This window comes from Osmerus mordax, chromosome 2 (genome assembly GCF_038355195.1).
Source record: "Osmerus mordax isolate fOsmMor3 chromosome 2, fOsmMor3.pri, whole genome shotgun sequence".
Classification (NCBI taxonomy): domain Eukaryota; kingdom Metazoa; phylum Chordata; class Actinopteri; order Osmeriformes; family Osmeridae; genus Osmerus; species Osmerus mordax.
The window spans coordinates 18,829,716-18,856,365 of NC_090051.1; the positions used below are offsets into that span (position 1 = coordinate 18,829,716).

Below are 26,650 nucleotides of genomic sequence, written 5' to 3' on the forward strand. Positions count from 1 at the left end.
GATGTGTTTGCAGAACCCGCTAAAGACGATAAGATTGAATTTAAAGGCAAATCATCAGACATTTGTAGTTTTCAATTTCAAATTATTGAAACACCTCCAAAATGCATAATCCCCCTAACTAATGTGACCGCAGCATTAGGGACCCCTGTGATTCTCCAGTGTTTGGTCAGTGGGAAACCTCACCCAACAGCTGAATGGTACAAAGATGGTGACCCAGTGAAAGACACAAGGTACATGATTCAAGAGAAGGCATCTGGACATTTCAATCTGATTATAACTAACGTGAACCAGAGTGATGCTGGGGAATACAAGTGCCTTATCCAGAATCTTGCTGGGTGTACTGAAACAACTGCTTTATTGAAAGTGTTCTGAAGGGGAAAAGATCATGAAAGCATGGATGTTTAGCCCCCAAAAACTAGGAAAGTAACTTTTTAGAAGATCTGTACTATTTGTGCTAATATTCTTGATAAATGTGAACATTGTGTGATATTTCATGCAGATATATTTACTGGTTTATTTATTGTATGTTGTTAATTCTTCACACACGGAAGGGCCATTGTAGAAATGGGTTTCTTGTTTGATTAGGTAAATGACTGCAGTCTGGTTTCTAGTAAATGTGTACTTTACAGAGAAGTTTAAATGTTATACCATTTGCACTGTAGAATGTACTGACTATAAAAAGCACTGTATAACAACGTCCACAACAGATTATATTAATATATGAATTCTACATATGGTGTACCGTTAAAATAATGTGGCCTGATCCATTTGAAACTGATCACAGAACACTATCCTTAACATAAATTAAATTATATTAATAGCCTTAATCTGACTAACAGATGGGGGTGTAATCTATAACTCTACTATATTAATTGATCTGGCACAGCCATCTTCATATTTCTTAAAACGCTTCAATATCAGTTCACTTTATATGCAAAATTTAGTCTCAGTCCTTCTCACATCTCATTGTACCATGAAGGACATTCACATTGGTTTAGGATTTTGGTCTATCTTTCAAATTGGTACTGCTATAGTGGTTAGGTAGAGGTGTTTAGTTAATACATGTAATGGGAGAGTCACACTAAATTCTATTTGTTGGAATGTTTTAGCATGAACATGTCTTTAAAATAATTCAGTATTACTCAGAAAAAATAATAATAATTAGCTTATCATGCTTGTCTTTGTTAAAGAGTTTGACATAGTTTATTTATTTTGTTCTGTATTTTTAATAAGGTAACCCAGACAAGAGTATTGTGAATTAAACTTAAAATTAGAATATAAATCAAAAATTCATCTATGAAATTACCTTTTTGAAAATGCTATATATAAATTATGTGTTGTAAATATATGTGTCACTGTTAGTAGGAAGTTGCATAAAAAATGAATGGAGTAGTTTGATTGTTGTACACAATTGGTCAACACTCCATATTCACAAAACAGATAAGAAAATGACAATATTGGAATGAGAAAGCAATTCATGATTTATATGTACAGAATTCACTTCAGTTTGTCTCAAACAGTGTTTATATAACTGAATAAAAATTTAAATTAAACTCATGCATACTTTTTATATTTTATAATGTACATGCATTTACATGTTTAATGTCATTTTCTTACAGCGGATTTCGAGAATAACTCAACAGCTCTGATCAACTCAGATAATTTTGTTACTGACATTCTTATGAACTGAATTATTTTTTGTACGCAGAACGTTCTAGCTTGACTGTCACCACCATGGAAGAGGAACAAGAGACTTACCACACTGGCCTCCAGTTACCTGAAAAAACTAAAACACTTGAACTCAAACCAGAATCTAAACGTTACTCTAGTACTTTAGAAAAGAAAAAAGAAAAGCCAGTTTTCATCACCCAACTCTCAGCAGCAGCTGTCACTGATGGAGAGACGGCTAAATTTACTGTCACAGTATCTGGCTTCCCAAGGCCTAATGTTCAGTGGTTTCACAATGGCCGTGTCATAACTAATTCATCAGTCTACAAAATGATTCAAGAAAAAGAGGAGTACACTTTAATAATTACTGAGGTAAAAACTGAGTATGAAGGGGAGTATTCTTGTACAGCCAGTAATAGATTTGGAAAGACTACTTGTACCACTTACCTGGAGGTGAAAAAGAGTGATATTAGTACAGCAGAGAAATGGATTGAAAAGATGTTCAAAGTAACAGGACAGCCTCCTGCATTCACTGTTCAGATTCAACCTGTGAGGTGCACTGAAGGAGGTGAGGCTTTGTTTAAGTACAATGTCACAGGGGATCCAATTCCAGATGTGCATTGGTTAAGAGGTGCTTTTCGTATTCAGCCTAGCAAATATTGCATCATGGTGAACAACCGTGATGGGTCAGGCTTCATCAACATGAAGAGCGTTAAACAGGAGGACAGTGGGGTCTATACATGCAAGGCTTCCAACCCATTTGGGGAAGCCTCTTGTAGTGCTGAGTTAGTTGTATTCAAAGAGCCTGTCTCTGTAACTCGACATGAACAACACATGGTAGTTCAGAAACAAAAAGGTTATAAAGTATCCATGACTGAACAAGCTACAGAATCCCGCTTGTACATGGTCAACCTTCCAGGAGATGCCGGGGCAAGTCTTCAGGCAGGGCATCAGATGGTGTATACCATTGGTACTGAGGACAGACAGGTTGTTTCAAGTGAGCAGGTGGGCACGCTTGGAGAGGTGGACATTTCTGCGGCTTCTCTTCATAGAGAGCAGGTCACCCACCAAGCTGCTGTGCTGCAGTCTCATGAAGTAGAAGAAAGAGTATCTGTAGCTCCCTCACATCCACTCCAAGTTGCAGCTGTTCCCACAAAACAACTTAAAATGGCTGCTTTTTCATCTGCAGTTCAAGAGAGACAAGATCTGACAGAGCAACACTGCGATCGTATTAAAAGTCCTGAGGTTGTAGAGCTCCAGTCTGCCAGGGAGAGAAAGTCAAAGGTAATGTCTGCCATAGCAGAGGAGGTGACCACTTTGTCTACGGTTAGCACTGAACCCTTGAGTGACAGGAAGGCAGCTCATGTGCAGCCAATGTCTGAGCCCAAGCATCTAGTCAGTGGTTATCAGGTTGAATCCCAGCTACCAATCTCCAAAGAGGAGTCACAAGACATCCCAAAGCCACAGGAAGAAACCAGTTACAAAGTCAAAGAAGGGATTAAGATACTGTATTCTGCCACATCATCCGAAAAACGTTTAATTCCTGAAGGTCACACAACTGATCTTTCCTCCTCTGACTCAGCTATACAGTCTGCAATAACCAAAGAATTATCCAAACCTGTCATTGCCTCAGTTAGTGAGACTAAACATACACTATCTAAAGAAGATCGATTTTCCATGCAGCGGCCAGATAAAGAGACTGCTCGTCTTTGCAAGGATGTTGTTGTTAAATCTGCTCTTACAGCAGAGGAAAAGCAGGCACTACGTGCTGAGCACACAGAGCAGCTGCAAAGTCTGGACAGTGCAATCTCAATTCCATCTCAAGTGGAGGGTGAGCAGGTGTTACATCTGCAGGTGATCACCGACCAGGATGTACTTCCAACAGAGGAGAGGTTCACTAGTGAGAGACCTGCAGTTGAGCAAGCTGGTGCTAGGAAAAGCCCCACATTCTTACACACAGTGACCCAAGATGAACAGATCTCTGTCATTTGTGAGGATACATCTGAGTTTTCAGCAAAGGAAGACACAATGTCTATTCAGCCTCAAAAAGAGCCCCACACCCCGTTACATCTCCAGTCAGTCGAGCCAGTGACTACATTACCCAAAGAGGGTGTGATTACCATAGAAAAGCCAGACCAGCAGATGGCAGCACAGAGACAGGAAAAGGCCAGAAAACATGCAGCGACATCTGAAGATAGAAGAGCACTTACTGCTGATTATCGCAAAGATCTTGACATTTCAGTGACAGGCCTTCAGTCAGAGCTTAAAGCAGAGCCCAAACCTCAGAACATTCTTCAGGTCTCCTCCAAGCCCATGCAACTACCAAAAGAAACACCATTTACCAGTGATATGAAACAGCAGCGTGCACTAGTCCAGAAAGAGGAACGCTGGAATGTCATGCATGTCACTAGTGTGACAGCTAATCAAGCATTACAGGAGGGACATACTGAGAGTCTAAAGGCTGTGGACAAATTTACATGTCAAACTGGTGTAGAGCCTAAAGTGCCAACAGAACCAGTGCAGGTGGAGGAAAAGGAGATCTCAACTGAGAGTAGTGCCCCTCTGGAGGCTGCAGAGCAGGACTTTGCAGTCCAAATTCAGGAAGGCCAGTCAGTTAGACAGTCAATAGTAATGGATGAGAAACGTATCATGACTGGTGAACTATCTCAAGAAATAACCAAATCAGAGTCAACCAGTGTCCGTGTGACAAACCAGCCCAAACTGTCTCTAATGGTGTCCGAGTCTGGAGAGAGTAGACCCCTTCCAAAGGAGATGACATTTGTTATTCAGATTCCCAAAGCATCAAGTTTGAACATTAGACGTCAGTTGAAAGATGCACTGCAGTCTGCTGTGGCTCGTGACCAGCCACTGTTACTTGCAGACGTTGTGCAGAGTTTAGAGGCTGTTGAAGTACAAGAAGTGAAAGTTCAGAAAGAACCCAAACGTGCCATGTTCACATACCTCATTACAACACCAGGTGCTCCCATGGAGATCACTCTGGCTTTTGAAGGTGAATACCCTCAGACTGCTGATCTGAGGACTGAACTCAAGGCAGCTTTCCACTCCATTGTTTATCAGGAGCAGCATGTTCTTACTTCCGAGCAGCCTGGCACCATGCAAATTGATAGGCCCCAGAGAGTTCAGGTCAGTAGCGCTCGCTCCAAAGAGATGATGTCATCTGTGGTTGAGACGGTCAGAGTTGCAGAGAGCGCGGTCGATTTTGCAACTCCCAAGTCTCAGTCTGCCGCACTCAAGACTGAGTCGAAATCCGCAGTTGAAATCCAAACAGCCGAGCAACAAATAATATTACAGGAGTCAAAGGCAGTGCAAATCAAACAAGCTGAGAGTGCTCAAGTGGGGAAGATGTCCACTGAATCCCGTACTGAGTTTCAGCAGTCAGTTCAGGTGGCCAAAAGGGAGGCCAGTTCTGTGATGGTAAAAGGCCGGGAGAGAGATGTAGGTGCTGCAGACATTACCACTGATCTGCCTGTCACATCCATTCCAACCGAACAATATGTAGAAATGCACATCCAGAGAGAACACAGGGAGGAGTTTTACTCAGAGGAAGTCACTGTCTCCAGACAACAACATATTGAAGGCTATCCAATTATTGAAACCACACTTGAGGATATTTGCACAGAGGAGAGCAGTAAGGTTACTTTCAGTGTGACCATAAAGTGTGTTAAAAAGGTGAACTGGCTTTTCAATGGACAATTGGTGAAATCTGGCAAAGAGTTCAAGTGTTCCAAAGACCATGAGACGTACACGTTAGTAATCAACAAAGTTATCAAGGAGAAACATCAAGGAGAATATGTCTGTGAGGCTGAGAATGAAGCCGGCAAGACCACCACATCTGGAAGACTCACAGTAGTCTCAAGAGGTTGGATATTGGGAGTACTATACTGTCATTATCCATTACTTCACACAATTAACTAACTTCAATCTAAAATATGACTATTCACCTTATGGAACCAAACTAATAATTCACTTCTCATATTGACCCCCCCCCCCCCCCCCCAAAAAAGGGGTTTTGGTCACATATTGTCAAAATCATTTTTTTCTCACATTTTCACTTCAAAACACAACTAAATAAATGTCATCTTTCTCAGTATCATCCCTATATCATATTCACATGTATCAGCATTCCAGGGTGTGTCCACCAGTCACTTGCATGTCCATGAAAAATGTTGTCACAAAAGAAATGTCACATTTCACTCTTTGGTCCATTTCGCCCTCAGTGCTGACATCTTTGCATGCTTTCAGGGGCCACTTGTCATGGGCTCATTCTTTCATTCTTTTCTCCTTCGTCTAACTCTCACACCATTTCTTCACAGTCACTCCTGGAATGTTTCCCACAATTGTGCTGAATTCCACTCTCACTGTTCCTGATCCATTGACTCATTCATCCACATTTTACATTACTCTCTGCTTGTTCACTGACTTTTTTTATTTTCTTTCCCCAGTGCCACCTGTTTTCAGGTACAAAATCCTGCCCATGGATATCAATGTTGGCAACAGTGCCAAGTTTGAATGTGAAACTGAAGATGCACCCAACGTGACCTTCAAGTGGTTCAAGTCTGCCACTGAGATCAAGCAGAGTGAGAAGTACAGGATCCTTAGTCGGCATCATTCTTCTTCACTGGAGATCTTGAACCCAACCAAAGCAGACAGTAGTGAATACACCTGCAAGGCATCCAACCAGCATGGCAGTGACAGCTGTTCCACCTCTCTGACAGTAACGGGTAAGTTCCTTTACAGTTTAATGTACAGTACTGTTTTATGAATATGACCTGTGTTCTTATGAGTTGAAAGGCTATTTAGGTTAGAATGGCATGTACGTCTAATTGAATATATGCTGCACATCTTCTGTATCAAGCATTCTTTTCCTATTACATCTTTCTTATGTTTTGCCTACTTTCTATAGAAATGTACCCACCAGTATTTATTAAAAAACCTGATCCAATGACTTTATATGTGGGCAAGCAAGCTGCTTTCCAATGCACAGTCACTGGCTCCACACCTATGGATGTTGTCTGGCACAAAGACAACATTGCCATCACTTCTGGAGCAAACTATAATGTAACAAGTGACAAGAACAAACATTGTCTTCAAATCAAAAGTCTTCAGTTAGAAGACCAGGGGGTTTACCTGTGTAAAGCATCCAACAGTGTTGGCACTGCTACATGCAGCACAGAGCTGATTGTTATCAAGAAGCCCAGCTTTATAAAGACCTTTGAGTCAGTGTCTGCAGCTGTTGGCAATCTATTACGTCTTGAGTGCCAAGTGGATGAGGACACTGGAGTGACCATCACCTGGACAAAGGATGGCAAAAAAATTCATCAAACAATGGAAAGTAAACTTTCTTTTGAAGAAAAGGTCATCGTTCTTGAAATATCTAAGGCAAAACTGAAAGATTCAGGGAGATATGTCTGTACAGCTTCAAACGATGCTGGGACTTCAGATTGCTCTGCTGTGTTGACAGTGCAAGGTAAGATCTTTGATTATGGTTTTCTTGCGTAACACCATGCCTCTTGCATCATGGAACTCTTAACTGTTTACTGTATTTCAGGGACCAAGGACCTGAGTAGCCAGTGTAATGTGTTATATATTGAATGAACAATATCTTGAATTCAAAAATATTGCATATGCATAATCTGTGTGCAGCAGTACTCTTCTTGTCCTTTCTTCTTGTACTCTTGTCTCCTCTGATGGTTATTTTGAAAATATTACTATCTTATTATGAAATACTCTTTACAGAGCCTCCTACCTTTGTGAAGAAAATGGAGTCTAAGATTACATGGAAGCAGGGCATTGCTGCACGATTACAGTGCACAGTCAAAGGATCCCCTGAACTTCACTCAAGCTGGTTTTTAAATGACAAGGAACTCAGCGATGGAGAGAAATATAAAATCTCTTTCAAGAATGGTCTTGCTATTTTAGAAATAATCAATCTTCTTGTGTCAGACAGTGGAAACTACACCTTTGAGGTGTCTAATGACTCGGGTAGTGAAAGCTGCAGCACGCAAATATCTGTTAAAGGTTTGCCACTCTTACATTTTGTCATTTAACAGTTTATTGTGTGAATATCCAGTGACGGACAAGTATGCAATCTAATTTACACTGTTATTCTCAGAGCCCCCTTCCATCCGTAAAGAACTACAAATGGTCGAGGCAGTGAAGGGTACTGCAGCTCTAATGGAATGTGAAGTTGTTGGAACAGCTCCCTTTGAAATCACCTGGTTCAAAAACAAGAAACAACTAACCACAGATAAAAAGTACAGGGTAGTCTCTCAGGAATCTATGGCCCGTTTGGAAATCTGCTCATTTGAAAGTGCAGATGTTGGGGATTACCAATGTGTTGTATCTAATGATGTTGGTAAAATTTCCTCCAAGGCCCTAGCAAAACTGAAAGGTTAGTATTTTGGTTATAGCACAGGAAAAATCTTAACAGTGTCAGCAAAGATTTTACAGAAGACTTTAATTGTTTTGTTGTTATGTTTTGATCAGAGCAACCAACATTCTCAAAGAGGATTGACAGTACTACAGCAATTTTGGGCACTGCTGTAAAACTGCAGGGCACCATAAAAGGCTCGACCCCCATCACAGTCAAATGGATGAAGGACTCTGAAATACTGAGAGATGATGATCCTAACTTAAAAATGTTTTTTGAGAACAACGTTGCTAGTTTATCAATAGCAACCGTTGTAATTAGTCATGGTGGCAAATATACCTGCCAAGCAGAGAATGAAGCAGGACTACAGAAATGTGAAGCTACTTTAACCGTTCAAGGTTAGATCATTATTAGGTTTAAGTTTGTGCAGATATACAGAATTATTCATTCCGATTTATTTGTCTCCTCAATCCTGAATCTCTACTTCTTCTTTCTATATCTCAGAACCAGCTAGAATCTTAGAGAAAGCTGAGTCCATTAGTGTGACAGTGGGGGATTCAGCAACCTTGGAGTGCACTATTGCAGGAAGTCCAGACCTCAAAGTCAAATGGTTCAAAGATGGAAAGGAAGTCACAGGTGGTCGAAAATATAAGATGACTCTTAAGGACAATGTTGCTGTTTTAAAGATTCTTGCAGCAGAAAAAGGAGACAGTTCTGAATACAAAATGGAAGTGTCCAATCGAGTTGGAAAAGACGAGTGCTCTTGTTCTATCACTGTTCTAGGTTTGATATTTATCACTTCTGGTTTTTTTTTTGTGTTGTTTCCAGGAAACTGTCCCAGAATAACTTGCGACTAATGTAACACTTTCCCCTCAACAACAGATCGGATCATGCCTCCGTCTTTCACTAAGTCTCTAAAAAGAGTTGATGGAAGCATTGGTAACAATGTCTCAATGGACTGTAAAGTATCTGGGTCTCAGCCCATGACCATATCTTGGTTCAAAGATGACAAGGAAATTAAGAGCGGACAGAAATATCAACCTGAGTTTAAAGACAGTTCAGCTGTACTGAAAGTCATTCAGCTGGAGAAAGATGATGCTGGAGTGTACAAATGCCTGGCAACAAATGCTGCTGGTTTTAAAGACAGCAGTGGAACTTTATACGTCAAAGGTTCAAAAACTATTGCCTGTTAGATCTCTGTCTCTCCTCAACTTACTATCTGACAAGTGATAACATGCTCATACAAATCTTTTATTCTTACCAACTTCTAGAACCTCCGGTCTTCACATTGAAACCTAATTCTCAAGATGTCATACCAGGATCTGCTGTCATCTTGAAGGCAGCTTTCTCTGGAACAGCTCCTTTTACTGTTAAATGGTTCAGAGAGGACAAAGAGATATCATCTGGAGGCTCATGTTTTATCAAGAAAGATGCCTTGTCAAGCATCTTGGAGCTTCACTCAGTAAAACCTACTGACTCTGCTACCTACACTTGCCAAGTAATGAATGATGCTGGGAAGGTGTCATGCACCGCAGTCCTGTTCGTCAAAGGTGCCCTATCTTTTCATATGTAGTGTTGTTTTTTGTACAGCAGCAATGTTTGTTTCATGTGTTGTCTTATAACCATTGTTCAATTCTTTCCTTTAGAGCCACCAGTGTTTGTCATGAAGCTTGAGTCTTCAAAACTTGTAACCAGTGGCAGTGCTGTAGTTATGGAGTGCAAAGCTACTGGCAGCCCTGAAATCACTTTTAAGTGGTTTAAGAACGAAATCGAGATCATTTCTAATCAGAAATACAAAACGAGTGTAAAGAACTTAGTTGTCTCATTGGAGATAGTCAACTGCACTGTTGAGGATAGTGGAGACTATGTTTGTGTGGCGTCAAGTGATGCTGGTAGTGACCGCTGCAGCAGCACAGTGACAGTCAAAGGTTTGTAATATCTTTTAGCTCCTTGTGTTTTCCTGGAAGTTTTCTTTCTTCATATCATGCACTTGTACTTAGCTTGGTGAACTTTCATGTTGACATAATTTTTTCTTGTAGAACCTCCTGTGTTTTTGAGGACTTTTGAACACAAAGATGTTATCAAAGGGTCAGATGTGATGATGGAAGGACAGGTGTTGGGCTCTGCTCCTTTCAGTGTATCTTTTTACAAAAGTGCCAAGTTGATCAGAAATGATAAAAGGCACAAGATCAGTGTAACAGGTGACATACTTGCCCTCCAAATACTTACAGTTGATGCTTTGGATACTGGAACGTATCAATGCACTGTGGAAAATGAAGTTGGGAAAACTTCTTGTGATTATGAAGTAACCCTAAAAGGTTGGTATTTAAACTTGAGTTAAATGTATTGTACTGTAGGATCTTTATTTAAAATTATTCACACAGTTTTGTGCTTCTCTTCTAGAACCTCCGTCATTTGTGCAAAAGTTAGAGAACACAGTTTCTCAAGTAGGCAGTGAGATTTCTCTTCAGTGTGTGCTGAAGGGATCTGAACCAATGACGGTGTCATGGCATAAGGATGACCACGAGGTCAGAGAGGCTGAACACATGCAGATATCCTATAAAGACAGGACTGCACTGCTGCACATCACAAACGTACAAGCCAAATATGGAGGAAAATATACATGTCAGGCACAGAATCTAGCTGGTTGTCAGAAATGCTCAGCTGTCTTGACAGTCAAAGGTTGGTTGTCATGACAGAGGCAATCTAATCCAATTGTATTTGTTATATGCCTGAACTTGATCAGATATAAACATTTTTGAATGTTTTGTTGATCACAGAACCAGCTACAATCACTGAGGAAGCCAAGTCCATCAGTGTTACATTGGGGGATCCAGCTACTCTAGAATGCAGGTTCTCTGGAACCAAAGTCATCAAAGCCAAATGGCTGAAGGATGGGAAAGAGCTAACATCAGGTCAAAGATACAAAGTCCAAAACACAGATACAAGCTCCATTCTGAAGATTCTAGCCACAGCGAAAAGTGATAGTGGGGACTACATATTTGAGGTTTCAAATGACGTTGGACATAGTTCTTGTGAGGCTACAGTCACAGTTCTCGGTCAGTTTATCAAAAATCTTTCAAATGTTATTATGTTTCACCATGTTGTCGTCAACAATATATTGATTGTTATTTTTATTCATGCTAGATCAAATACTTAAGCCCTCGTTCACAAGAAAACTGAAGAAAACAGAAAGCATCAAAGGATCATTTGCCCACTTGGAATGCCTTGTGTCAGGGTCTTTGCCCATAACTGTACATTGGTTCAAAGATGAGAAAGAGATCAAGATTGATGACAAACACAAATGTACCTTCTTTGAAAATAACGCTTTTCTCGAAATTACTCGTCTCGATAGTGAGGACAGTGGCAGTTATACCTGCATTGCTAAAAACAAAGCAGGAAGTGACCAGTGTTCTGGTGCCTTGATTGTGAAAGGTACTTTCGATATTTCCTATTTAGCAATACACATTATGAGCATAATGTAGTTCTACTGAGGAAATAAAGTTTATCATTACAGTCTGCAGAATAGTGGAAGTTCAATCATATAGATTTCTTCCCTTTCATCAACAGAACCACCATCTATCCTTGAAAAACCTGAATCAATGGACGTTGTGCCTGGATCAAAGGTCCAGTTTAATGTCCTTGTGTCTGGTACTCCACCCATGACCATAAAATGGTTTAAGGATAAAAAAGAAATTATGTCAAGCTCTGACTGTTCTGTAATTAAGGACCACACCTCAAGTTCACTGGAACTGTTCTTTGCCAAAACATCAGACTCTGGAGACTATGTCTGTGAAATTAAGAATGATGTTGGCTCTGCTGTTTGCCAGGCAACTCTCTTTGTCAAAGGTATTTATTATTCTTTGGCTTTATCTTGGTACTGTTCATACAAATTTGACTGCTGTCCTTCATTGTCATTCCTTTCCTTTATTCTATAGAGCCTCCAAAATTCACTCGCACTCCAGATAGACTGTCTGTGGTGAAGCCAGGGCAGAGTAAGATGTTTGAGTGCCAAGTGACAGGAACACCAGAGATAGACATCTACTGGTTTAGAGATGGGAATGAAATCAACCCTAGTGACAAATACAAGATGTCTTATGTCAACTCCTTGGTAACTCTAGACATATGCAATGCCGATATGAAAGACAGTGGAATGTACTACTGTGAGGCACGCAATGAGGCTGGTAGTGAAAGCTGTAATATGGAATTGAGAGTTAAAGGTTAGTGTGATCAGTATATGTTCTGAATTCAATTGATGTTTCAAAAAACTTTTGAGAACATGGATTTCCTGAATATATTTTGATTAATTATCTGCTCTTTCCATCTCAGAGCCACCATCCTTTGTAAAAATGTTAGTACCCTCAGATGTTGTAAAGGGCTCAAATGCATTTTTTGAGTGCCAAATCATTGGGACTTCTCCATTAGAAATTACATGGCACAAGGATCTGAAGGAAATCAAATCCAGCACAAAGTACAGTTTTTCACAAGTTGATGACATACTGAGACTTGAGGTGCAAAAATGTGATGTCATAGATGTAGGTGAATACCAGTGCACTGTTGCTAATGAGGTGGGAAGCTGTTCTTGTAAGACTACACTGAACATTAAAGGTTTGTGTTTATAACCTGCTTAGAAAAAGAACATATTTAACCTTAAAAGACTTTTGTTTGCTGTGATAGTTGATAACTGAATTAATTGTTTGATTGATTTGATGATAGAACCACCATCATTTGTGGAGAAGATCCAGAGTGTTGCCACTGTGTTGGGCCAACTAGCTAAATTCCAGTGTATTGTGGCTGGCTCACCAACCTTGTCCGTGCAATGGCAAAAGGATGAGAATTGGATCTTGGAAGATCCTAAGATTGAAAGGATGTTTGAAAATAATGTGGCAACTTTAAAGATTCCTGTTTGCGAAGCCTGTCACAGTGGGAAATATACCTGCCAGGTCCTAAATGAAGCTGGACAAGACAAGTGCTTTGCAAGCCTGACTGTGCAAGGTTTGTCTTAATAGGATGTTGAATAATTCAGGATTCTTAAAGGATGTAGGATTGTGTGAATTGTAAACGAACATCCTGTTAGATAACGTATCTCATTTGTGCTTTTTAGAGCCCCCACAGATAACGGAGAAACCAGAGATGATAAAGGTGACCATTGGGGATCCAGTCAGTTTAGAGTGTAAAGTGACCGGCTCCCCTGAGCTCAGGGTTAAATGGATGAAAGATGGCAAAGAGCTTCAGTCCAAACCACAACAGAAGCTTAGCTTTGAGAACAATGTTAGTTGCCTTAAAATTCAATCTGCACAGATGGAAAATGGAGGGGATTATGTCTTTGAGGTGGCTAACCACATTGACACCTGCCACTGCAAACTCAAACTGGTTGTACTAGGTTAGTGCACATATTGACCAATCACAATAGTTTTGGTGTTGCAGTGAAGATGAGCTGAATATAATTATGATTATTTATACTATTGTTTTGTTAAACAGAACAAGTGATCCCCCCAAGCTTCATCAAGCCTTTGATGGACATGCAGGAAATACTGGGTTCATTTGTTCAAGTTGGATGCAAAATATCAGGATCACTTCCTATATCTGTGGAATGGCAGAAAGATGGGAACAGAATTTCTAGTGGTGGACGACACAAGCTTCTTCAGGAGGACAATTCAGTATCTCTGGAGATGGAGCAGCTAGACAGAGCTGATGCAGGCACCTACTCTTGCAAACTAACTAACAAAGCAGGGAGTTGTGAATGCAGTGGAGCCTTAAGGGTCAAAGGTTAGGAGAACTCCCATGTCATTGGTCTCTTAATATTTCTCTAGCGGTCCCAGATGACAGCTCATTAACCTGGTAACACTGTTGTTTTCTTCAGAGCCTCCCAGCTTTGTGCTGTCGCCTGAATCTCAGGCTGCTCTCCCGAACACAAATGTACGCTTTAAGAGCACATTTAAAGGAACACCTCCCTTCACAGTGAAATGGTTCAAGGATGACACTGAACTCATGACTGGACCGTCATGTTTTACTGGACTGGAAGGCCTGTCATGCTTCTTAGATCTTTACTCAGTGGGAGTTTTACAAAGTGGAGTTTACTCTTGTCAAATTAGCAATGATGCTGGCTCGGCAAGATGTAGTGCTGATTTAACAGTGAAAGGTTTGGAAAAAATTTTTTTTTTTCACTCTTGCCCCATCAACTCCATCTTTTTTCACAGCTTCTTCATTTTCACGGCATTGATATTTACATTGCTCCCTTGTCAAGAATTGCTGATGTGTCTTCCAATTGCTTTCTAACCCACGTCTTGCCTTCCATCTCTAACAGATCATCCATTTATACAGCTCATCACTACCCTGTAATCATTCACTAACTGCTCATGTGCTTCAATCAGTTAACATGCTTATATTTTGACCTTGCAGAACCCCCTGAGTTTGTCCTGAAACTCCCACCCACTAAGTTCGTGAAGCAGTCCGAGCCCCTCCGTCTCGAGTGCAAGGTCACCGGTTCTCCACCCCTCCGAATGACCTGGTTCAAAAACGACAATAAGATAACAGATGGTGGTAACTACAAAACGTCATTTGTCGAGTCAATGGCGGTCCTTCAGCTCCTTACAACACGATTTGATGATAATGGAGTCTACACCTGCGAAGCTCAGAATGATGCTGGAAGTGTTAGTTGCAGCACCACTCTTACTGTCAAAGGTCAGCCACGGAACAACTTCCTGCATCTTAATATTTACCATGTTGTTTTGGACCTGAGTATCTCAAAAAGCGTGTTTTTCCTCAAAAGGAAATAGTTTTTGTACAGTTTGCTGAATGTAACCAACAGTTCAACCTAAGTGATTCTCACATCTTTTTTTAGATCCCCCATCTTTCCTCAAAGTCCCACAACCTATTGAAGGAACGAAGGGCAAGGATGTCAGTATGTCATGTGAAATTAATGGCACTGCACCCTTTGAGATTAACTGGTACAAGGACAAAAAGCCTCTAAAAGAGAGCAGAAAGTACAAGATGGTGAATGAGGATAGCTCTGCTACTCTTCATGTCATTGGATTAGAGGACTCAGATGCTGGTGAATACGAGTGCAAGGCAGCAAACAGTGTAGGAAGTGAAACCTGCCGAACTACAGTTAGACTCAGAGGTCAGTGAGATTGTGGAGATCCTTGGGCAATTTCCTTAATGATCTGAGTACCAGCATTATTGACTTTGTTCCAATCATATTTCCTTTACCTCTGTAAATGTTTGTCCTTTCTTCAGAGCCACCTGCATTTGTGAAGAAGTTATCTAACATGACAGTCATATCTGGCAAGGAGGTGACTCTGGTGGCCACTGTCAAAGGCTCTCAGCCAATGACTGTGTCTTGGGTTCAAGACAAGGATCACATACTCAGAGACGGTGACAACCGGAAAATAACCTTTGAGAATAACCAGGCCACTCTTAAAGTTTTCCAAGCAGACTCTACCACAGCTGGGAAATACACCTGCCAACTCAAAAATGATGCTGGCATTGTGGAATGTTTTGCTAACTTGACTGTCCTAGGTTTGTAACATTCAAATTTTTCTTTGCAGTCTTTAGTTTGTCAGTCGCTCAGGTTGTAAGACCGTGCTCATCTCTGTATTTTCAGAGCCTGCAAAGGTAGTGGACAGACCAGAGTCTCTTAGTGTCACCGCAGGTGATATTGCTGCCCTAGAGGTCACAGTATGTGGGACACCAGAGCTAAAACCAAAATGGTTCAAGAACGGTGTTGAGCTCTCATCTGGCAAGAAGTACAAAATCTCCTTCTCCAAGATGATCTCCAGCCTGCAGGTTCTGTCAGCGGAGAGAATTGACACAGGAGAATACACGTTTGAAGTTGAAAACGAGGTTGGCAGAGACCTGAGCAAAATCAACCTCACTGTTCTAGGTTGGTGGCTTCTCTATATATGTGGTATGGTTTAACATAAGTGTTTTTTTGTCTAATTCTCTGGTTACTAATCATATTCTTTCAAACAGATAAGACCATACCTCCCACATTCACACGGAAACTGAAGGATTCTAATACAATTGTTGGGAAACCTGGTGAGATGGAATGCAAAGTGTCAGGTTCTCAACCTTTCACCATTACCTGGTACCACGATGGGGAGGAAGTCAGGAGTGGACCAAACTATGAGATTGCATTCACTGACAACAATTGCACACTCAAAGTGCCCACTCTTAAGTTGTCCGACTCTGGAGTGTATAAGTGCAAAGCTGTGAACAAAGCAGGAGCAAATGAGACCTCTGCGTCTTTCATTGTGAAAGGTCAGTAAGAATGCAGTCTGCATGTTCTCACCTGGGCTTTATCATGACCTTTACCTGGTGAACTGTTGATAGTGTGCAACCTTTAAGAAATGTATTTTTATGTTTAGAGCCTCCCTCTTTCGTGGTGCAACCTCAGCCAATGGAAGCAATGCCCGGAACAAATGTTACTTTCTCAGCCATTGTTAAAGGAAGTGCCCCCCTGAAACTCAAATGGTTCAGGGGCAGCAAAGAAATTGTGTCTGGAAGGGACTTTATGATTGCTTTACGGGACAATAAAGCCACTCTGGAGTTGTTCAAAATCGATAAATCCCACGCTGGAGAGTATACATGTCAGATCATTAATGATGCTGGGAAGGAGAGCTGTCCGGTTCACTTGTCTGTTAAAGGTTCGTCAATAGACAGTGTTGTAGAAAACAGTAGATGTTTCCCATTTCCTATTTCCATTAACCAACCAGAATGTGATTTAACTAATTTCTGTGTTGTTTTGCTTAGAATCGGCACGCTTCGTTAAAAAGCTGAAGGACCTCTCTGTTGAGAAAGGGAAACCCCTGGTTCTTGAATGCACTTATACTGGAAGCCCAAAGATTTCAGTTAACTGGTCTAAGGATGGTCAACAGATTTTTGCCTCTTATAAGTTCAACATCACCACTACAGAGAGCTCATGTATCCTGGAATGTTTGAACACGGATGACAAAGAGGCAGGAGGCCGATACTCTTGTGAAGTATCCAATGATGCTGGAAAGGATAACTGCCATGCACAAGTGTCAATTCTGGGTTAGTTTACATTCAAATATGTGGTAAAAGAACTGGGCTGTCCTATGTCTTAAGCTGTAACTTTATACAAACCTTGACTGACTCATACGTACATGTCTGTCACTTCAGAACCACCCTATTTTATTGAAAAGTTGGAGCCCATGGAAGTGACTGCAGGTGATGCAGTCTGTTTGAAATGCCAGGTTGGAGGAACACCTGAAATCAAAGTGTCTTGGTTTAAAGCTGATGGAAAAGTGAGATCCACTGCAACCTGCAAAATTGAATATTCCAAAGGCACTGCCTGTTTGAAGCTAAGCAAAGCAACTAAGTCGGATATCGGCGAATACACCTGCAAGGCAGAGAACACAATAGGCTCTGCCTCTTCAAGCTGCAGACTCAATGTTCAAGGTGATGCTCCTCTTTTATGTAGGATTCTTATCTCTGAGCTTATGCCATGACCCATAATATGACAAATGTTTTGCAGCGCACTACCTAAACTATATTGAAATGTTAAACCATCTTATTCCAGAGGCCAAAACACCACCTTCCTTCCCAAAGAAAATCACGAGTCTTCAGCAGACTGAGGGTCAAGCAGTCAGGTTAGAATGCCGTGTGGCTGGGTCTTCTCCCATCGAAGTCTCTTGGCTCAAAGACGGTGAACCTCTGAGAAACCAAAATGAATTCTCCACATCTTACGATGATAACACAGCTGCCCTGCAAATCCACAAGGGAGAGATGAGGCACTCTGGAGAGTACACTTGTGTTGCTACCAACAGTGTTGGAACAGCTTCCTGTAGAGCCAAACTCACTCTTCAAGGTCTGTCTGGGTTTTCAATAAGTGACATTTTGCTTGTAGAGAATGCGCTATATGAATGAGCTAGTTCATGTTATAACTTGAATTTCTGTTGTGTTGCCCTGCTCTTTTTCTGACCTTTTAGAACCAAGATACCCCCCTGTGTTTGACAGAAAGCTCTCACCCCAGGATGTATCAGTAGGGGGCAGTGTTGAGCTGGAATGCCACATGACGGGGTCAATGCCAATAAAAGTCACTTGGTCAAAGGATCATAAAGATATTCGATCTGGGGGAAATTATAAGATGTCCTGCGAGAATAATACCCCCCATCTTACTATTCTGAAGGCTGATAAATCTGACACTGGACGCTACTTTTGCCAGGCCTCTAATGATATTGGCAAGGACTCTTGTTCCGCAGACATTTCTGTGAAAGGTACTAGGCATGTGGCCAGCAGTTTTTCCATCATGGCCATCTCTTTTATTTAAGACAGCAATATGTCTACTTTAGTTTCTTTTGTGATGTACTTTTTCACATATCCTTCTATTTACTAAAATTGTACCTTTACATTTTCAGAGCGTAAAATCCCTCCCACCTTCACCAAATTGCCAGCAGAAAACATTGAAGACACAGAGGGCAAAGTGGTGAAGATAGAGGGTCGTTTATCTGGATCTCAGCCCATGACTATCACCTGGTATAAAGATAACAGTGAAATCCACAGCTCTGATAAGTATGACATTTCCTTCAAGAGCAATGTGGCTGTGCTGTGTATCAAGAACTCCCAGGTCTCTGACAATGGCAGATACAGCTGCAAAGCTACCAATGAAGCTGGAACTGCCTCCTGTCCAGCCTCAGTTGCCATTTCTGGTAGGTTGCTGAAATTATTTATATGAATTTACTGTGAATTGTTCTATGTTCACATATTTAAAAGGTGAGAATCGAGACTGAGTATCTCCTGCCATATCACTGTTGCACCAATGTGACATAGTTGCCACAAACACATTTCTACTTACAGAATGCCTTAAATGGGGCTCCCTTATCTTGATGAAAGCTATACTTTATGTATTCTCCATGTGTCATCTCTCCTCATTCAGAGCACAAGAAACCTCCAGTATTTGATGTCCCTCTAAAGCCAGTGACTGTGAATGAGGGAGAGAAGTTGAGCCTTAGATGTCATGTTCGTGGATCTCCTCCCATTAAGATTCAGTGGATGAGGGACAGGAAGGAACTACAGTCCTCCACTAACACTAAAATCACATTCACTGATGGCACTGCCTGTTTGGATATCAATCAAACGTCTAGAACGGATGCAGGGGACTATCTCTGCAAGGCTACCAATGATGCTGGCAGTGAATTCTGCAAGTCTAAAGTGACAGTGAAAGGTAATATGTTCATAAAAGGCCATTCTTTCTTTTTGTCCTTTTTTTTACCTCTATAGACTTACTGTTTGTGTTATTGCAGAGAGAGCTGGAGGAGCATCTCCACCTTCTGAGACAACCCCTGCAGCTACCACACCTACTAAGAAACTGGACAATCTGTTCTTCATCGAGGAGCCAAGAACTGCCCATGTTTCTGAGAGTAAGTGGGGAAAAAATAGAGGCCAACTTCAAGTCCATCTTTAATTATCTAGTGATAACTTCATAATTTGTTGTGGTCTTTTCTAGAGGGCACTGCAACGTTTATTGCCAAAGTCGGAGGTGATCCCATTCCAAATGTGAAATGGATGAAGGGCAAGTGGAGGCAGATCACTCATGGAGGTCGCATCACTATTGAGCAGAAGGGCCAGGAGGCCAAGTTTGAAATAAGAGAAGTGACCAAATCTGACTCTGGGCAGTACAGATGTGTTGCCACCAACAAACACGGAGAAATAGAATGCAACACTGACTTGAATGTTGACGAAAGGAAAGACTCTGCTGGTATGGAAGGAGATTTCAGAGCAAAACTGAAGAAGTAAGTGAATGTTATTTATGTTAGGAAGTCATAGATTTATTTTTAATTGCAAATGAAGTGACATTCTCCTATTATCATATGTGTTTTCTTTAGGACTCCTTCCAAACAGAAGAGTCCACAGGAGAGTAAAGACATAGACATTGTGGAGTTGCTCAGAAATGTCGACCCTAAGGAGTACGAGAAATATGCCCGTATGTATGGCATCACTGACTACCGTGGCCTCCTTCAGGCCATTGAGCAACTGAAGAGGGAGAAAGCTGAAGAAAGTGGGAGACCGGTAAATCTGTTAAAGATGGCTTTATAGCATATCAAACCAATGACAAATAACCGTATGACTGTATGAACAGAAAACATCAATAACAACAAATCCTGTTCAAATTGTGGACAACTGCTGTGGAGTAAATGTGTTGTATGCACACATACATATATACATGTACATCATATTAAAGAGGTCTGTGATTATGTGTAATTTAGGAAGCAGATCGAGGAGATAGAGATTCTGATGAAGACATGGCCAAACTAGTGGCTGATCTACAGAAAAGAATGGAGCGTACTGAGGTAGGCCTAATAGTAACTATTGTATTACGATCAGACCACACTGATATGTTCTTATGGCACTGTTTTGGAACCCTGCACCAAAATACCTTATAATTGAATTTCATGTTAAAGCCGACTTTTTCTTTGCCTATAGCCTGTCACTGTGATAAACGACATAGCAGATCAGACCGTGGTCACAAATAAGGAGGCGGTGTTTGAGTGTGAGGTCAAGATCAACTACCCTGAGATTTCCTTGTCCTGGTACAAGGCAACACAGAAGCTTGACAGTAATGACCAATATGACATCAGCATTGTTGGTGACCGCCACATTCTGAAGATCAAGAAGTGTCAGTCCAAGGACCAGGGAAACTACCGTGTGGTTTGTGGCCCACACATCTCCAGTGCCAAGCTGACAGTGATGGGTGGGTATCTATGGACTTATTTGTTGATATATTGGACAAATAATATGTATCAAAAGTATAGATGGATAACATGGATTGTTGTTAAAAGGCATTCACATTTATTCTTTATATCTTTCAGAAGCTGAGGTTGAAAAGCACCTTCAGGAAGCTGCGGGTAAGGAAGGACAAACATGCACACTGACTTGCCAGTTCTCTATCCCCAATGTTAAAACACAATGGTTTAAGAATGGGAAGCTTTTAGAACCAAAGGGCAGGTTCTCGTTTGAAGTGAAAGATAAGATTCAGAGACTGTGCATCAAAGACCTGAGACCAGAGGACCAAGGACGTTATACCTGCAAATATGACAACCTAGAGTCAACAACAGATCTATGGGTGGAAGGTTTGTATATCTTAAATAAGATAGAACTGGTCATTACTAACCTCTTTGAACTTCATCACAAAACCATTTCCTTTAAACAGATCTTTTTTGCTCTCTATATCTTTTTCATTCTTCTTATAACCATAATGTTCATGCCTTTACAAAGTGAGGCTTTAACCTCAAACTCTTTTTTTCTTTCATCCATCCTTTGAATTCATCATGAATTGACAAACATATTTGAACTAATCTGGTACATATAATAAACTCATTTAATGTATCATACATTTACATATTATTCTACTTTTATCCAACATTTATATTGTCAGGAACATGACGCTTATCATTCACTTGTTATTTGTTTTAGCTGAACAAATTCATTTCACCAAACGTATTCACAACGTTGAAGTGAATGAACGTCAGTCTGCCACCTTTGAATGTGAGGTGTCCTTCGACAATGCTATCGTTACATGGTATAAAGAGACTTGGGAGCTTAAAGAGTGCCCAAAGTATAACTTCAGAAGTGAAGGGCGACGACACTTTATGATCATCCGAAATGTAACCTCTGAGGACGAAGGTGTGTAGCATTGCGTCAAACAAAACTGTTCCAAACTTTAATCATCCCGTAGATCAAAACAAAATGAATGGACATTAAACAATCTTCATTACTAATCCTTTAGGAGTTTACTCAGTGATTGTGAGATTGGAGCCCAGAGGGGAAGCTAAAAGTACAGCTGAGCTTTACCTTTCAGGCAAAGGTCGGTAAAGTTAAAATCAAACTGGCAAGTTTTCTAGCTGTGTGCAACTTTGCCGTATTCAGTGCTTAATACTCAGCCTTCCCTTTTCACAGAAATTGAATTAGGAAGGGTACCTTATGGTAAGTACATCATTTAGTATATGATTTAAGACTGAATTTCCTAAACCCAATTAGCAGACACATTTGTAGTAAACTGACATTCACACAACCTACAAATGTGAAGATATTTATATCCCCAATATTTAAAAAAAAATTCAACATTCTTTAGATGTCCCAGATTCATCAGTACAAGGCCCTGAAGTGCCTTCCTCTATTACATATGAAGGTAAGAGTGGGGCAAAAGATAGGCATTGAATTCAATGAACAATACTATGTAGCCCTCCTTCATGAACACTCAATGCTTTAATGTCTCTTTAAAGAATCCTCTGAATATTATCATTATGAAGAGGAGGTGGAGATGAGAGGTAGGCTTTTGCGATATTCTTGCTCTTTTATGATTGCTTTCCATCACCATCACCTCCTGGTAACCCTCATTACAAAACTAACTAATGTCCAACAGCCATTTGCAGATTCACATCATGGTTATACTGTAGCAGGTTTTTGACAATTAAGATTTTATTTGGAAAGTCAATCTGTACATGATAATATAGCAACATCTATATGTAGAGACTCAAGGGAATAAGAACACATTAAATTACAGTAAGGCCTCGTTGGCCTCTTCTCTTTATAGGATACTGCATCTACAAACAGCATCTATATATAATGTACAAGGGACTATCCAAATAACATTCTACAACAAATTAACAAGCCTCATGTTTGTTTACGACTAAATACTGTTGTTTATGTCTGTATGTGTTTGTACACGTCGTCTAAATTAATTGTTTAAATCTTTGTCTAAAACTTAGTTTTGACATGATTCTTTGTATCATCAATATTGGACATACTCCATTATGTCTAAACAACTCATTGATGCCTCAGTAGAATTGAATACCTTTGTGTCTGTTTTAAGAATCCTCTGAATACTATTATGAAGAAAAGATGGAAAAAAGAGGTATACTGCATTGCATTTTCAGCCTATTAATCGATCAAGTGTTTCCATCACTATTTTTTCTATGATCATCTTCACAATATAATTTACTAATGGACATTTTGTGCTGTTACATCAGATTCATATGTGTCACCACGAGCAGCATAACCAACTACACAGTTTAACACCATTTCCACCTGTGTTGCGGTTTGTGTGTTCATATTGTTTTGTGTTTGGTCACACTCTAAAATCTTCAACCTCTTATCATTAAAAAGCAATAGTCTAATGTGTTTCCTTTTGATTCAATGAAGAAAGATTAACACAGGAAAATATCTTTAATTAAGTATCTCATGTCATTGTAACCTTGAATGTCCAGATTTGTTACCACCTGCATTGAAACTATTCTTTGAAAATGTTTACTTATTGACTTGATCTTGAGTGTAAACTCTGAGTTTGTTATTTGTGAGTGTCATTATGTCATACATGCTTTATATCTTCCCTTCATTTCTTCTAACAGTATTTGTTTTCTTTGTTTGATTTCTGTCACTTCTCTCCATAGCAACAGTATTGTCCCTAACTAAGCCTTGTGTCTAATAAAAATGTTCTCTCTGTAGTCCCTAGAGTCCCTGTGGATGAATCTGTCCAGAAAACCACAATAGGGATGAGGCAGCAAGTCCCACCCAAAGGTATCAAACATCTTTACCTCTTCTGCCTTATAGCATAGCATTTATTGTGTGAAATAATAATCTTGCTTATCTGCCATTTACTAAACTCTTTCCCCGTTTTGTACATGTCAACTTGTCTGATTTGCTGTAATTGTAATGTCCAAATTCTTTCCATGTGTGTATATAACTTTGATTTGTCTGGCACACATGCTCCTTTATTCTTGGCTCTTACATGTTGTAGTGGCTTTTTGATCTTACTGTCTCTTAATGACATGTGTTTAACACCTGCTAACAAATTGTGTTGGTTGTAGTCTAAACTTTGATATGGCTATATGAGGTTAACACAATAAGTGTCTTTCAAGATCATGAAGCACCCAAGAAACCAGAGGACAAACATACTAAACCATCTATACAGGATACACCAAAACCAATCACAGGTATCTGAACTCAGCTGATAATAATTGTGTTTTGTCTTGTTGAAACTTATTATTTATGAAGATTAATTATAAGCCTTCTTCTGTCTCCTTGTTATCTCGAGTATTGTTCTTATTTGTGTCTATTTGCCCTTTCTGAGTCCATCAATTCACACATTTTACTTATATTTTAACTATTTGAAGCCAAAAAAACAGTAGAGGAGAAGATCTCTACGGTATTGGCTCCTGAGAAAAAGGAACACCCCTCTCCTAAAGGTACAGTTGTACAGCAATGTGCCCATCTAATAACCTTATTGTGTGTGTGGTGTACTGTTTGTCTTTAAAGTGTTTGGTTAGCTTGGGTCTAACTTTGTGTGATTGTTTTGTATTAACCCTGATTTGATCTTGTTATTCTTTTATGGTAGGTCTTTTATGTATTCCTGTATGTACTTCATGAGTGTCAACTTTACAAAAGGTCTCATCTTTGTGTCTTGGTATATGTGATTCCTAAATTCACTTTCAAAACCTTATAAAGAATCAGAGCAAGCTAAGAAACTGGTTCCAAAACCTGGTGCCGTTCCACCTGCCCCAGGAGACAAACTAGAAAAGGTCCCAGTAAAGAAAGGTATATTGTTTTCCACGTCATACTGAAATCCCAGTAATTTCTTACATGTTTTTTGTGTTGTTCCTTAAAACAATTTAACGTTCTGTCTTGAGGATTACAAGATCTTAATACACTGACTATATGACCCTTACAGTCTTTTTAGGACTTCTGTGCCTGTCTGTTTAAGTTGTTGTTTGATTTTGTTGTTTCAATTGTCTTTTATTGTTGTCTCAATCTTGCCCATATAGAGGTTCTACTTTCTTAATGGCCCAAATGCTTTCCAGCTATTGTCCTTGCTAACTTCAATGTCTTTATTATCTGAAGATGTTCCTCAACCTGAGCCCAAACCAGAGGCTAAAATGGCACCTGGAATTAAGGCTGAACCTGAACCCATGCATAAACCAGGGATCAAAACTGAGCCTGAAGCCAAGCCTGCTCCTGTAAAGAAACCAGGGTCTCCCTCAGCCAAAGGTACTTTCTGTCTAGTCTGTGCTTTGTGTACAGTGTTTACTACTTAAATTTCCTTTCACTTGACCTCTCTTTGTGTCTGTGTTTATGTTCAGCTTAGCTTCTATTGTGGAAGCGAATCTTTAATGTGCGTTATTTAATGTACTTTACATGTAGTATTATCTTGGTTTGCCAAATATTAAACCAACTTGCATGTTACTTTAAGTCCCTGAGGGGTTCAAAAAACCTGAGACTTCAAAAGCAGAATCAGCGTTCACAAAAACAGAACCAGCCACGATTGAACCAACATTTACAAAGCCAGAACCATCTGTCTCAAAACCAGAACCAGCAATTAAGAAACCAGAGCCAGTCATCTCAAAACGAGAACCAGCCATCAAGAAACCAGAACCAGTCATCAAGAAACCAGAACCAGTCATCTCAGAACCAGAACCAGCAATCAAGAGACCAGAACCAGTCTTCAAGAAACCAGAACCAGTCATCTCAGAACCAGAACCAGCAATCAATAGACCAGAACCAGCCATCAAGAAACCAGAATCAGTCATCAAAAAACCAGAACCAGTCATCAAGAAACCAGAATCAGCAATTAAGCGACCAGAACCAGCCATCAAGAAACCAGAACCAGAAATCAAGAAACCCGAGATCCCAGTTAGCAAGCCAGTGCAAGAAGTCTCAAAACCAGAATCCAAAGTCTCAAAACCAGAGCCTGAAATTAAGAAACCAGAACCTAAAGTCAAGACACCTGAGCTGGCAGTTAGAAAGCAAGTACCAGAAGTCTTAAAACCTGAAGTAGTAGATTCAAAACCAGCTGAGTCAGCAAAGACCAAGCCTCAACCAGAAATCTCCAAACCAGAGCCAGAAGAAAGAAAAAGAAAGGAGGTTATATCTCAGAAAGGTACAGTAAAACAGACTCTCACAAGAGAGGCTTCTTCAGGCTTTTAAAATCTTTGTGCAGTGCTTTTTACCACACTTGATCATCCAAAGTCTTGAGAGTCTTGTGTCTCGTACGCTTGTGTCTTTAACGCTTGTGTCACTAAATGTGCTTGTTGTGTTCAGTGCAGAACACTTGATCAGTCACGTCTCAACCTTGCTTTAGTACCATCTTTAACTTTCTTGATTATCCTATACCTTTTTTAGCATACCCATGTCAATATATGCTAACTTAAGTTTGCTTAACTTTTTACTCATGTTTTTCTGTGAGTTGGATTCTTGCTCTAACAACAAACAGTCTTTTGTTACCAAATCAGCGTATTCGTAAATGAATACATTATTTTTGTAAACATGTCTGTAAAACTGTCTTGTTACTGGATGTGTGGGGATCTATTTAGATTCTTCAATTTTTTCTTTGTGTTTATTCTGTCTGCTTTTGTCCCTATGATACAACACATACACTGATATGCATGTTCTTTTAAAGTGCCAGAAGCACCAACAAAGCAGGGGAAACCTGCACTGCCTTCAGATACCATCCAACCCGAAATGCATGAAGAAGATGTAGCACCACAGAAGAAACTTACAGCAGCTAAAGGTACACATGTTTTCTTTAAAGCCATGTTTTGTATAGGATGTCATTGGTACTCTTTAGACTCAGGT

At 40.1% G+C, this 26,650-nt stretch overlaps 1 protein-coding gene across 1 annotated transcript in view; it reads left to right on the forward strand.

Annotated features, from left to right (window-relative positions):
* The window catches only part of ttn.2 (titin, tandem duplicate 2), a 154,926-nt gene that overhangs the window by 27,533 nt on the left and 100,743 nt on the right, over positions 1–26,650 (forward strand). The window contains exons 41-92 of the mRNA XM_067251637.1: positions 1,709–5,548; positions 6,132–6,410; positions 6,593–7,156; positions 7,426–7,707; positions 7,802–8,080; positions 8,176–8,457; positions 8,564–8,842; positions 8,942–9,229; positions 9,331–9,609; positions 9,706–9,987; positions 10,099–10,377; positions 10,463–10,741; positions 10,840–11,118; positions 11,207–11,494; positions 11,630–11,908; positions 11,998–12,279; positions 12,389–12,667; positions 12,776–13,054; positions 13,164–13,442; positions 13,541–13,828; positions 13,923–14,201; positions 14,462–14,743; positions 14,904–15,182; positions 15,299–15,580; positions 15,666–15,944; positions 16,034–16,321; positions 16,429–16,707; positions 16,814–17,095; positions 17,204–17,482; positions 17,604–17,891; positions 18,013–18,300; positions 18,442–18,732; positions 18,960–19,247; positions 19,327–19,443; positions 19,530–19,815; positions 19,909–20,092; positions 20,290–20,373; positions 20,507–20,774; positions 20,893–21,153; positions 21,497–21,706; positions 21,810–21,887; positions 21,980–22,006; positions 22,155–22,211; positions 22,306–22,350; positions 22,896–22,937; positions 23,528–23,599; positions 23,941–24,015; positions 24,196–24,267; positions 24,527–24,616; positions 24,920–25,066; positions 25,269–25,955; positions 26,475–26,585. Of these exons, the coding sequence (XP_067107738.1) occupies positions 1,709–5,548; positions 6,132–6,410; positions 6,593–7,156; positions 7,426–7,707; positions 7,802–8,080; positions 8,176–8,457; positions 8,564–8,842; positions 8,942–9,229; positions 9,331–9,609; positions 9,706–9,987; positions 10,099–10,377; positions 10,463–10,741; positions 10,840–11,118; positions 11,207–11,494; positions 11,630–11,908; positions 11,998–12,279; positions 12,389–12,667; positions 12,776–13,054; positions 13,164–13,442; positions 13,541–13,828; positions 13,923–14,201; positions 14,462–14,743; positions 14,904–15,182; positions 15,299–15,580; positions 15,666–15,944; positions 16,034–16,321; positions 16,429–16,707; positions 16,814–17,095; positions 17,204–17,482; positions 17,604–17,891; positions 18,013–18,300; positions 18,442–18,732; positions 18,960–19,247; positions 19,327–19,443; positions 19,530–19,815; positions 19,909–20,092; positions 20,290–20,373; positions 20,507–20,774; positions 20,893–21,153; positions 21,497–21,706; positions 21,810–21,887; positions 21,980–22,006; positions 22,155–22,211; positions 22,306–22,350; positions 22,896–22,937; positions 23,528–23,599; positions 23,941–24,015; positions 24,196–24,267; positions 24,527–24,616; positions 24,920–25,066; positions 25,269–25,955; positions 26,475–26,585 (16,062 nt within the window). The remainder of the gene's footprint in view (positions 1–1,708; positions 5,549–6,131; positions 6,411–6,592; positions 7,157–7,425; positions 7,708–7,801; positions 8,081–8,175; positions 8,458–8,563; positions 8,843–8,941; positions 9,230–9,330; positions 9,610–9,705; positions 9,988–10,098; positions 10,378–10,462; positions 10,742–10,839; positions 11,119–11,206; positions 11,495–11,629; positions 11,909–11,997; positions 12,280–12,388; positions 12,668–12,775; positions 13,055–13,163; positions 13,443–13,540; positions 13,829–13,922; positions 14,202–14,461; positions 14,744–14,903; positions 15,183–15,298; positions 15,581–15,665; positions 15,945–16,033; positions 16,322–16,428; positions 16,708–16,813; positions 17,096–17,203; positions 17,483–17,603; positions 17,892–18,012; positions 18,301–18,441; positions 18,733–18,959; positions 19,248–19,326; positions 19,444–19,529; positions 19,816–19,908; positions 20,093–20,289; positions 20,374–20,506; positions 20,775–20,892; positions 21,154–21,496; positions 21,707–21,809; positions 21,888–21,979; positions 22,007–22,154; positions 22,212–22,305; positions 22,351–22,895; positions 22,938–23,527; positions 23,600–23,940; positions 24,016–24,195; positions 24,268–24,526; positions 24,617–24,919; positions 25,067–25,268; positions 25,956–26,474; positions 26,586–26,650) is intronic.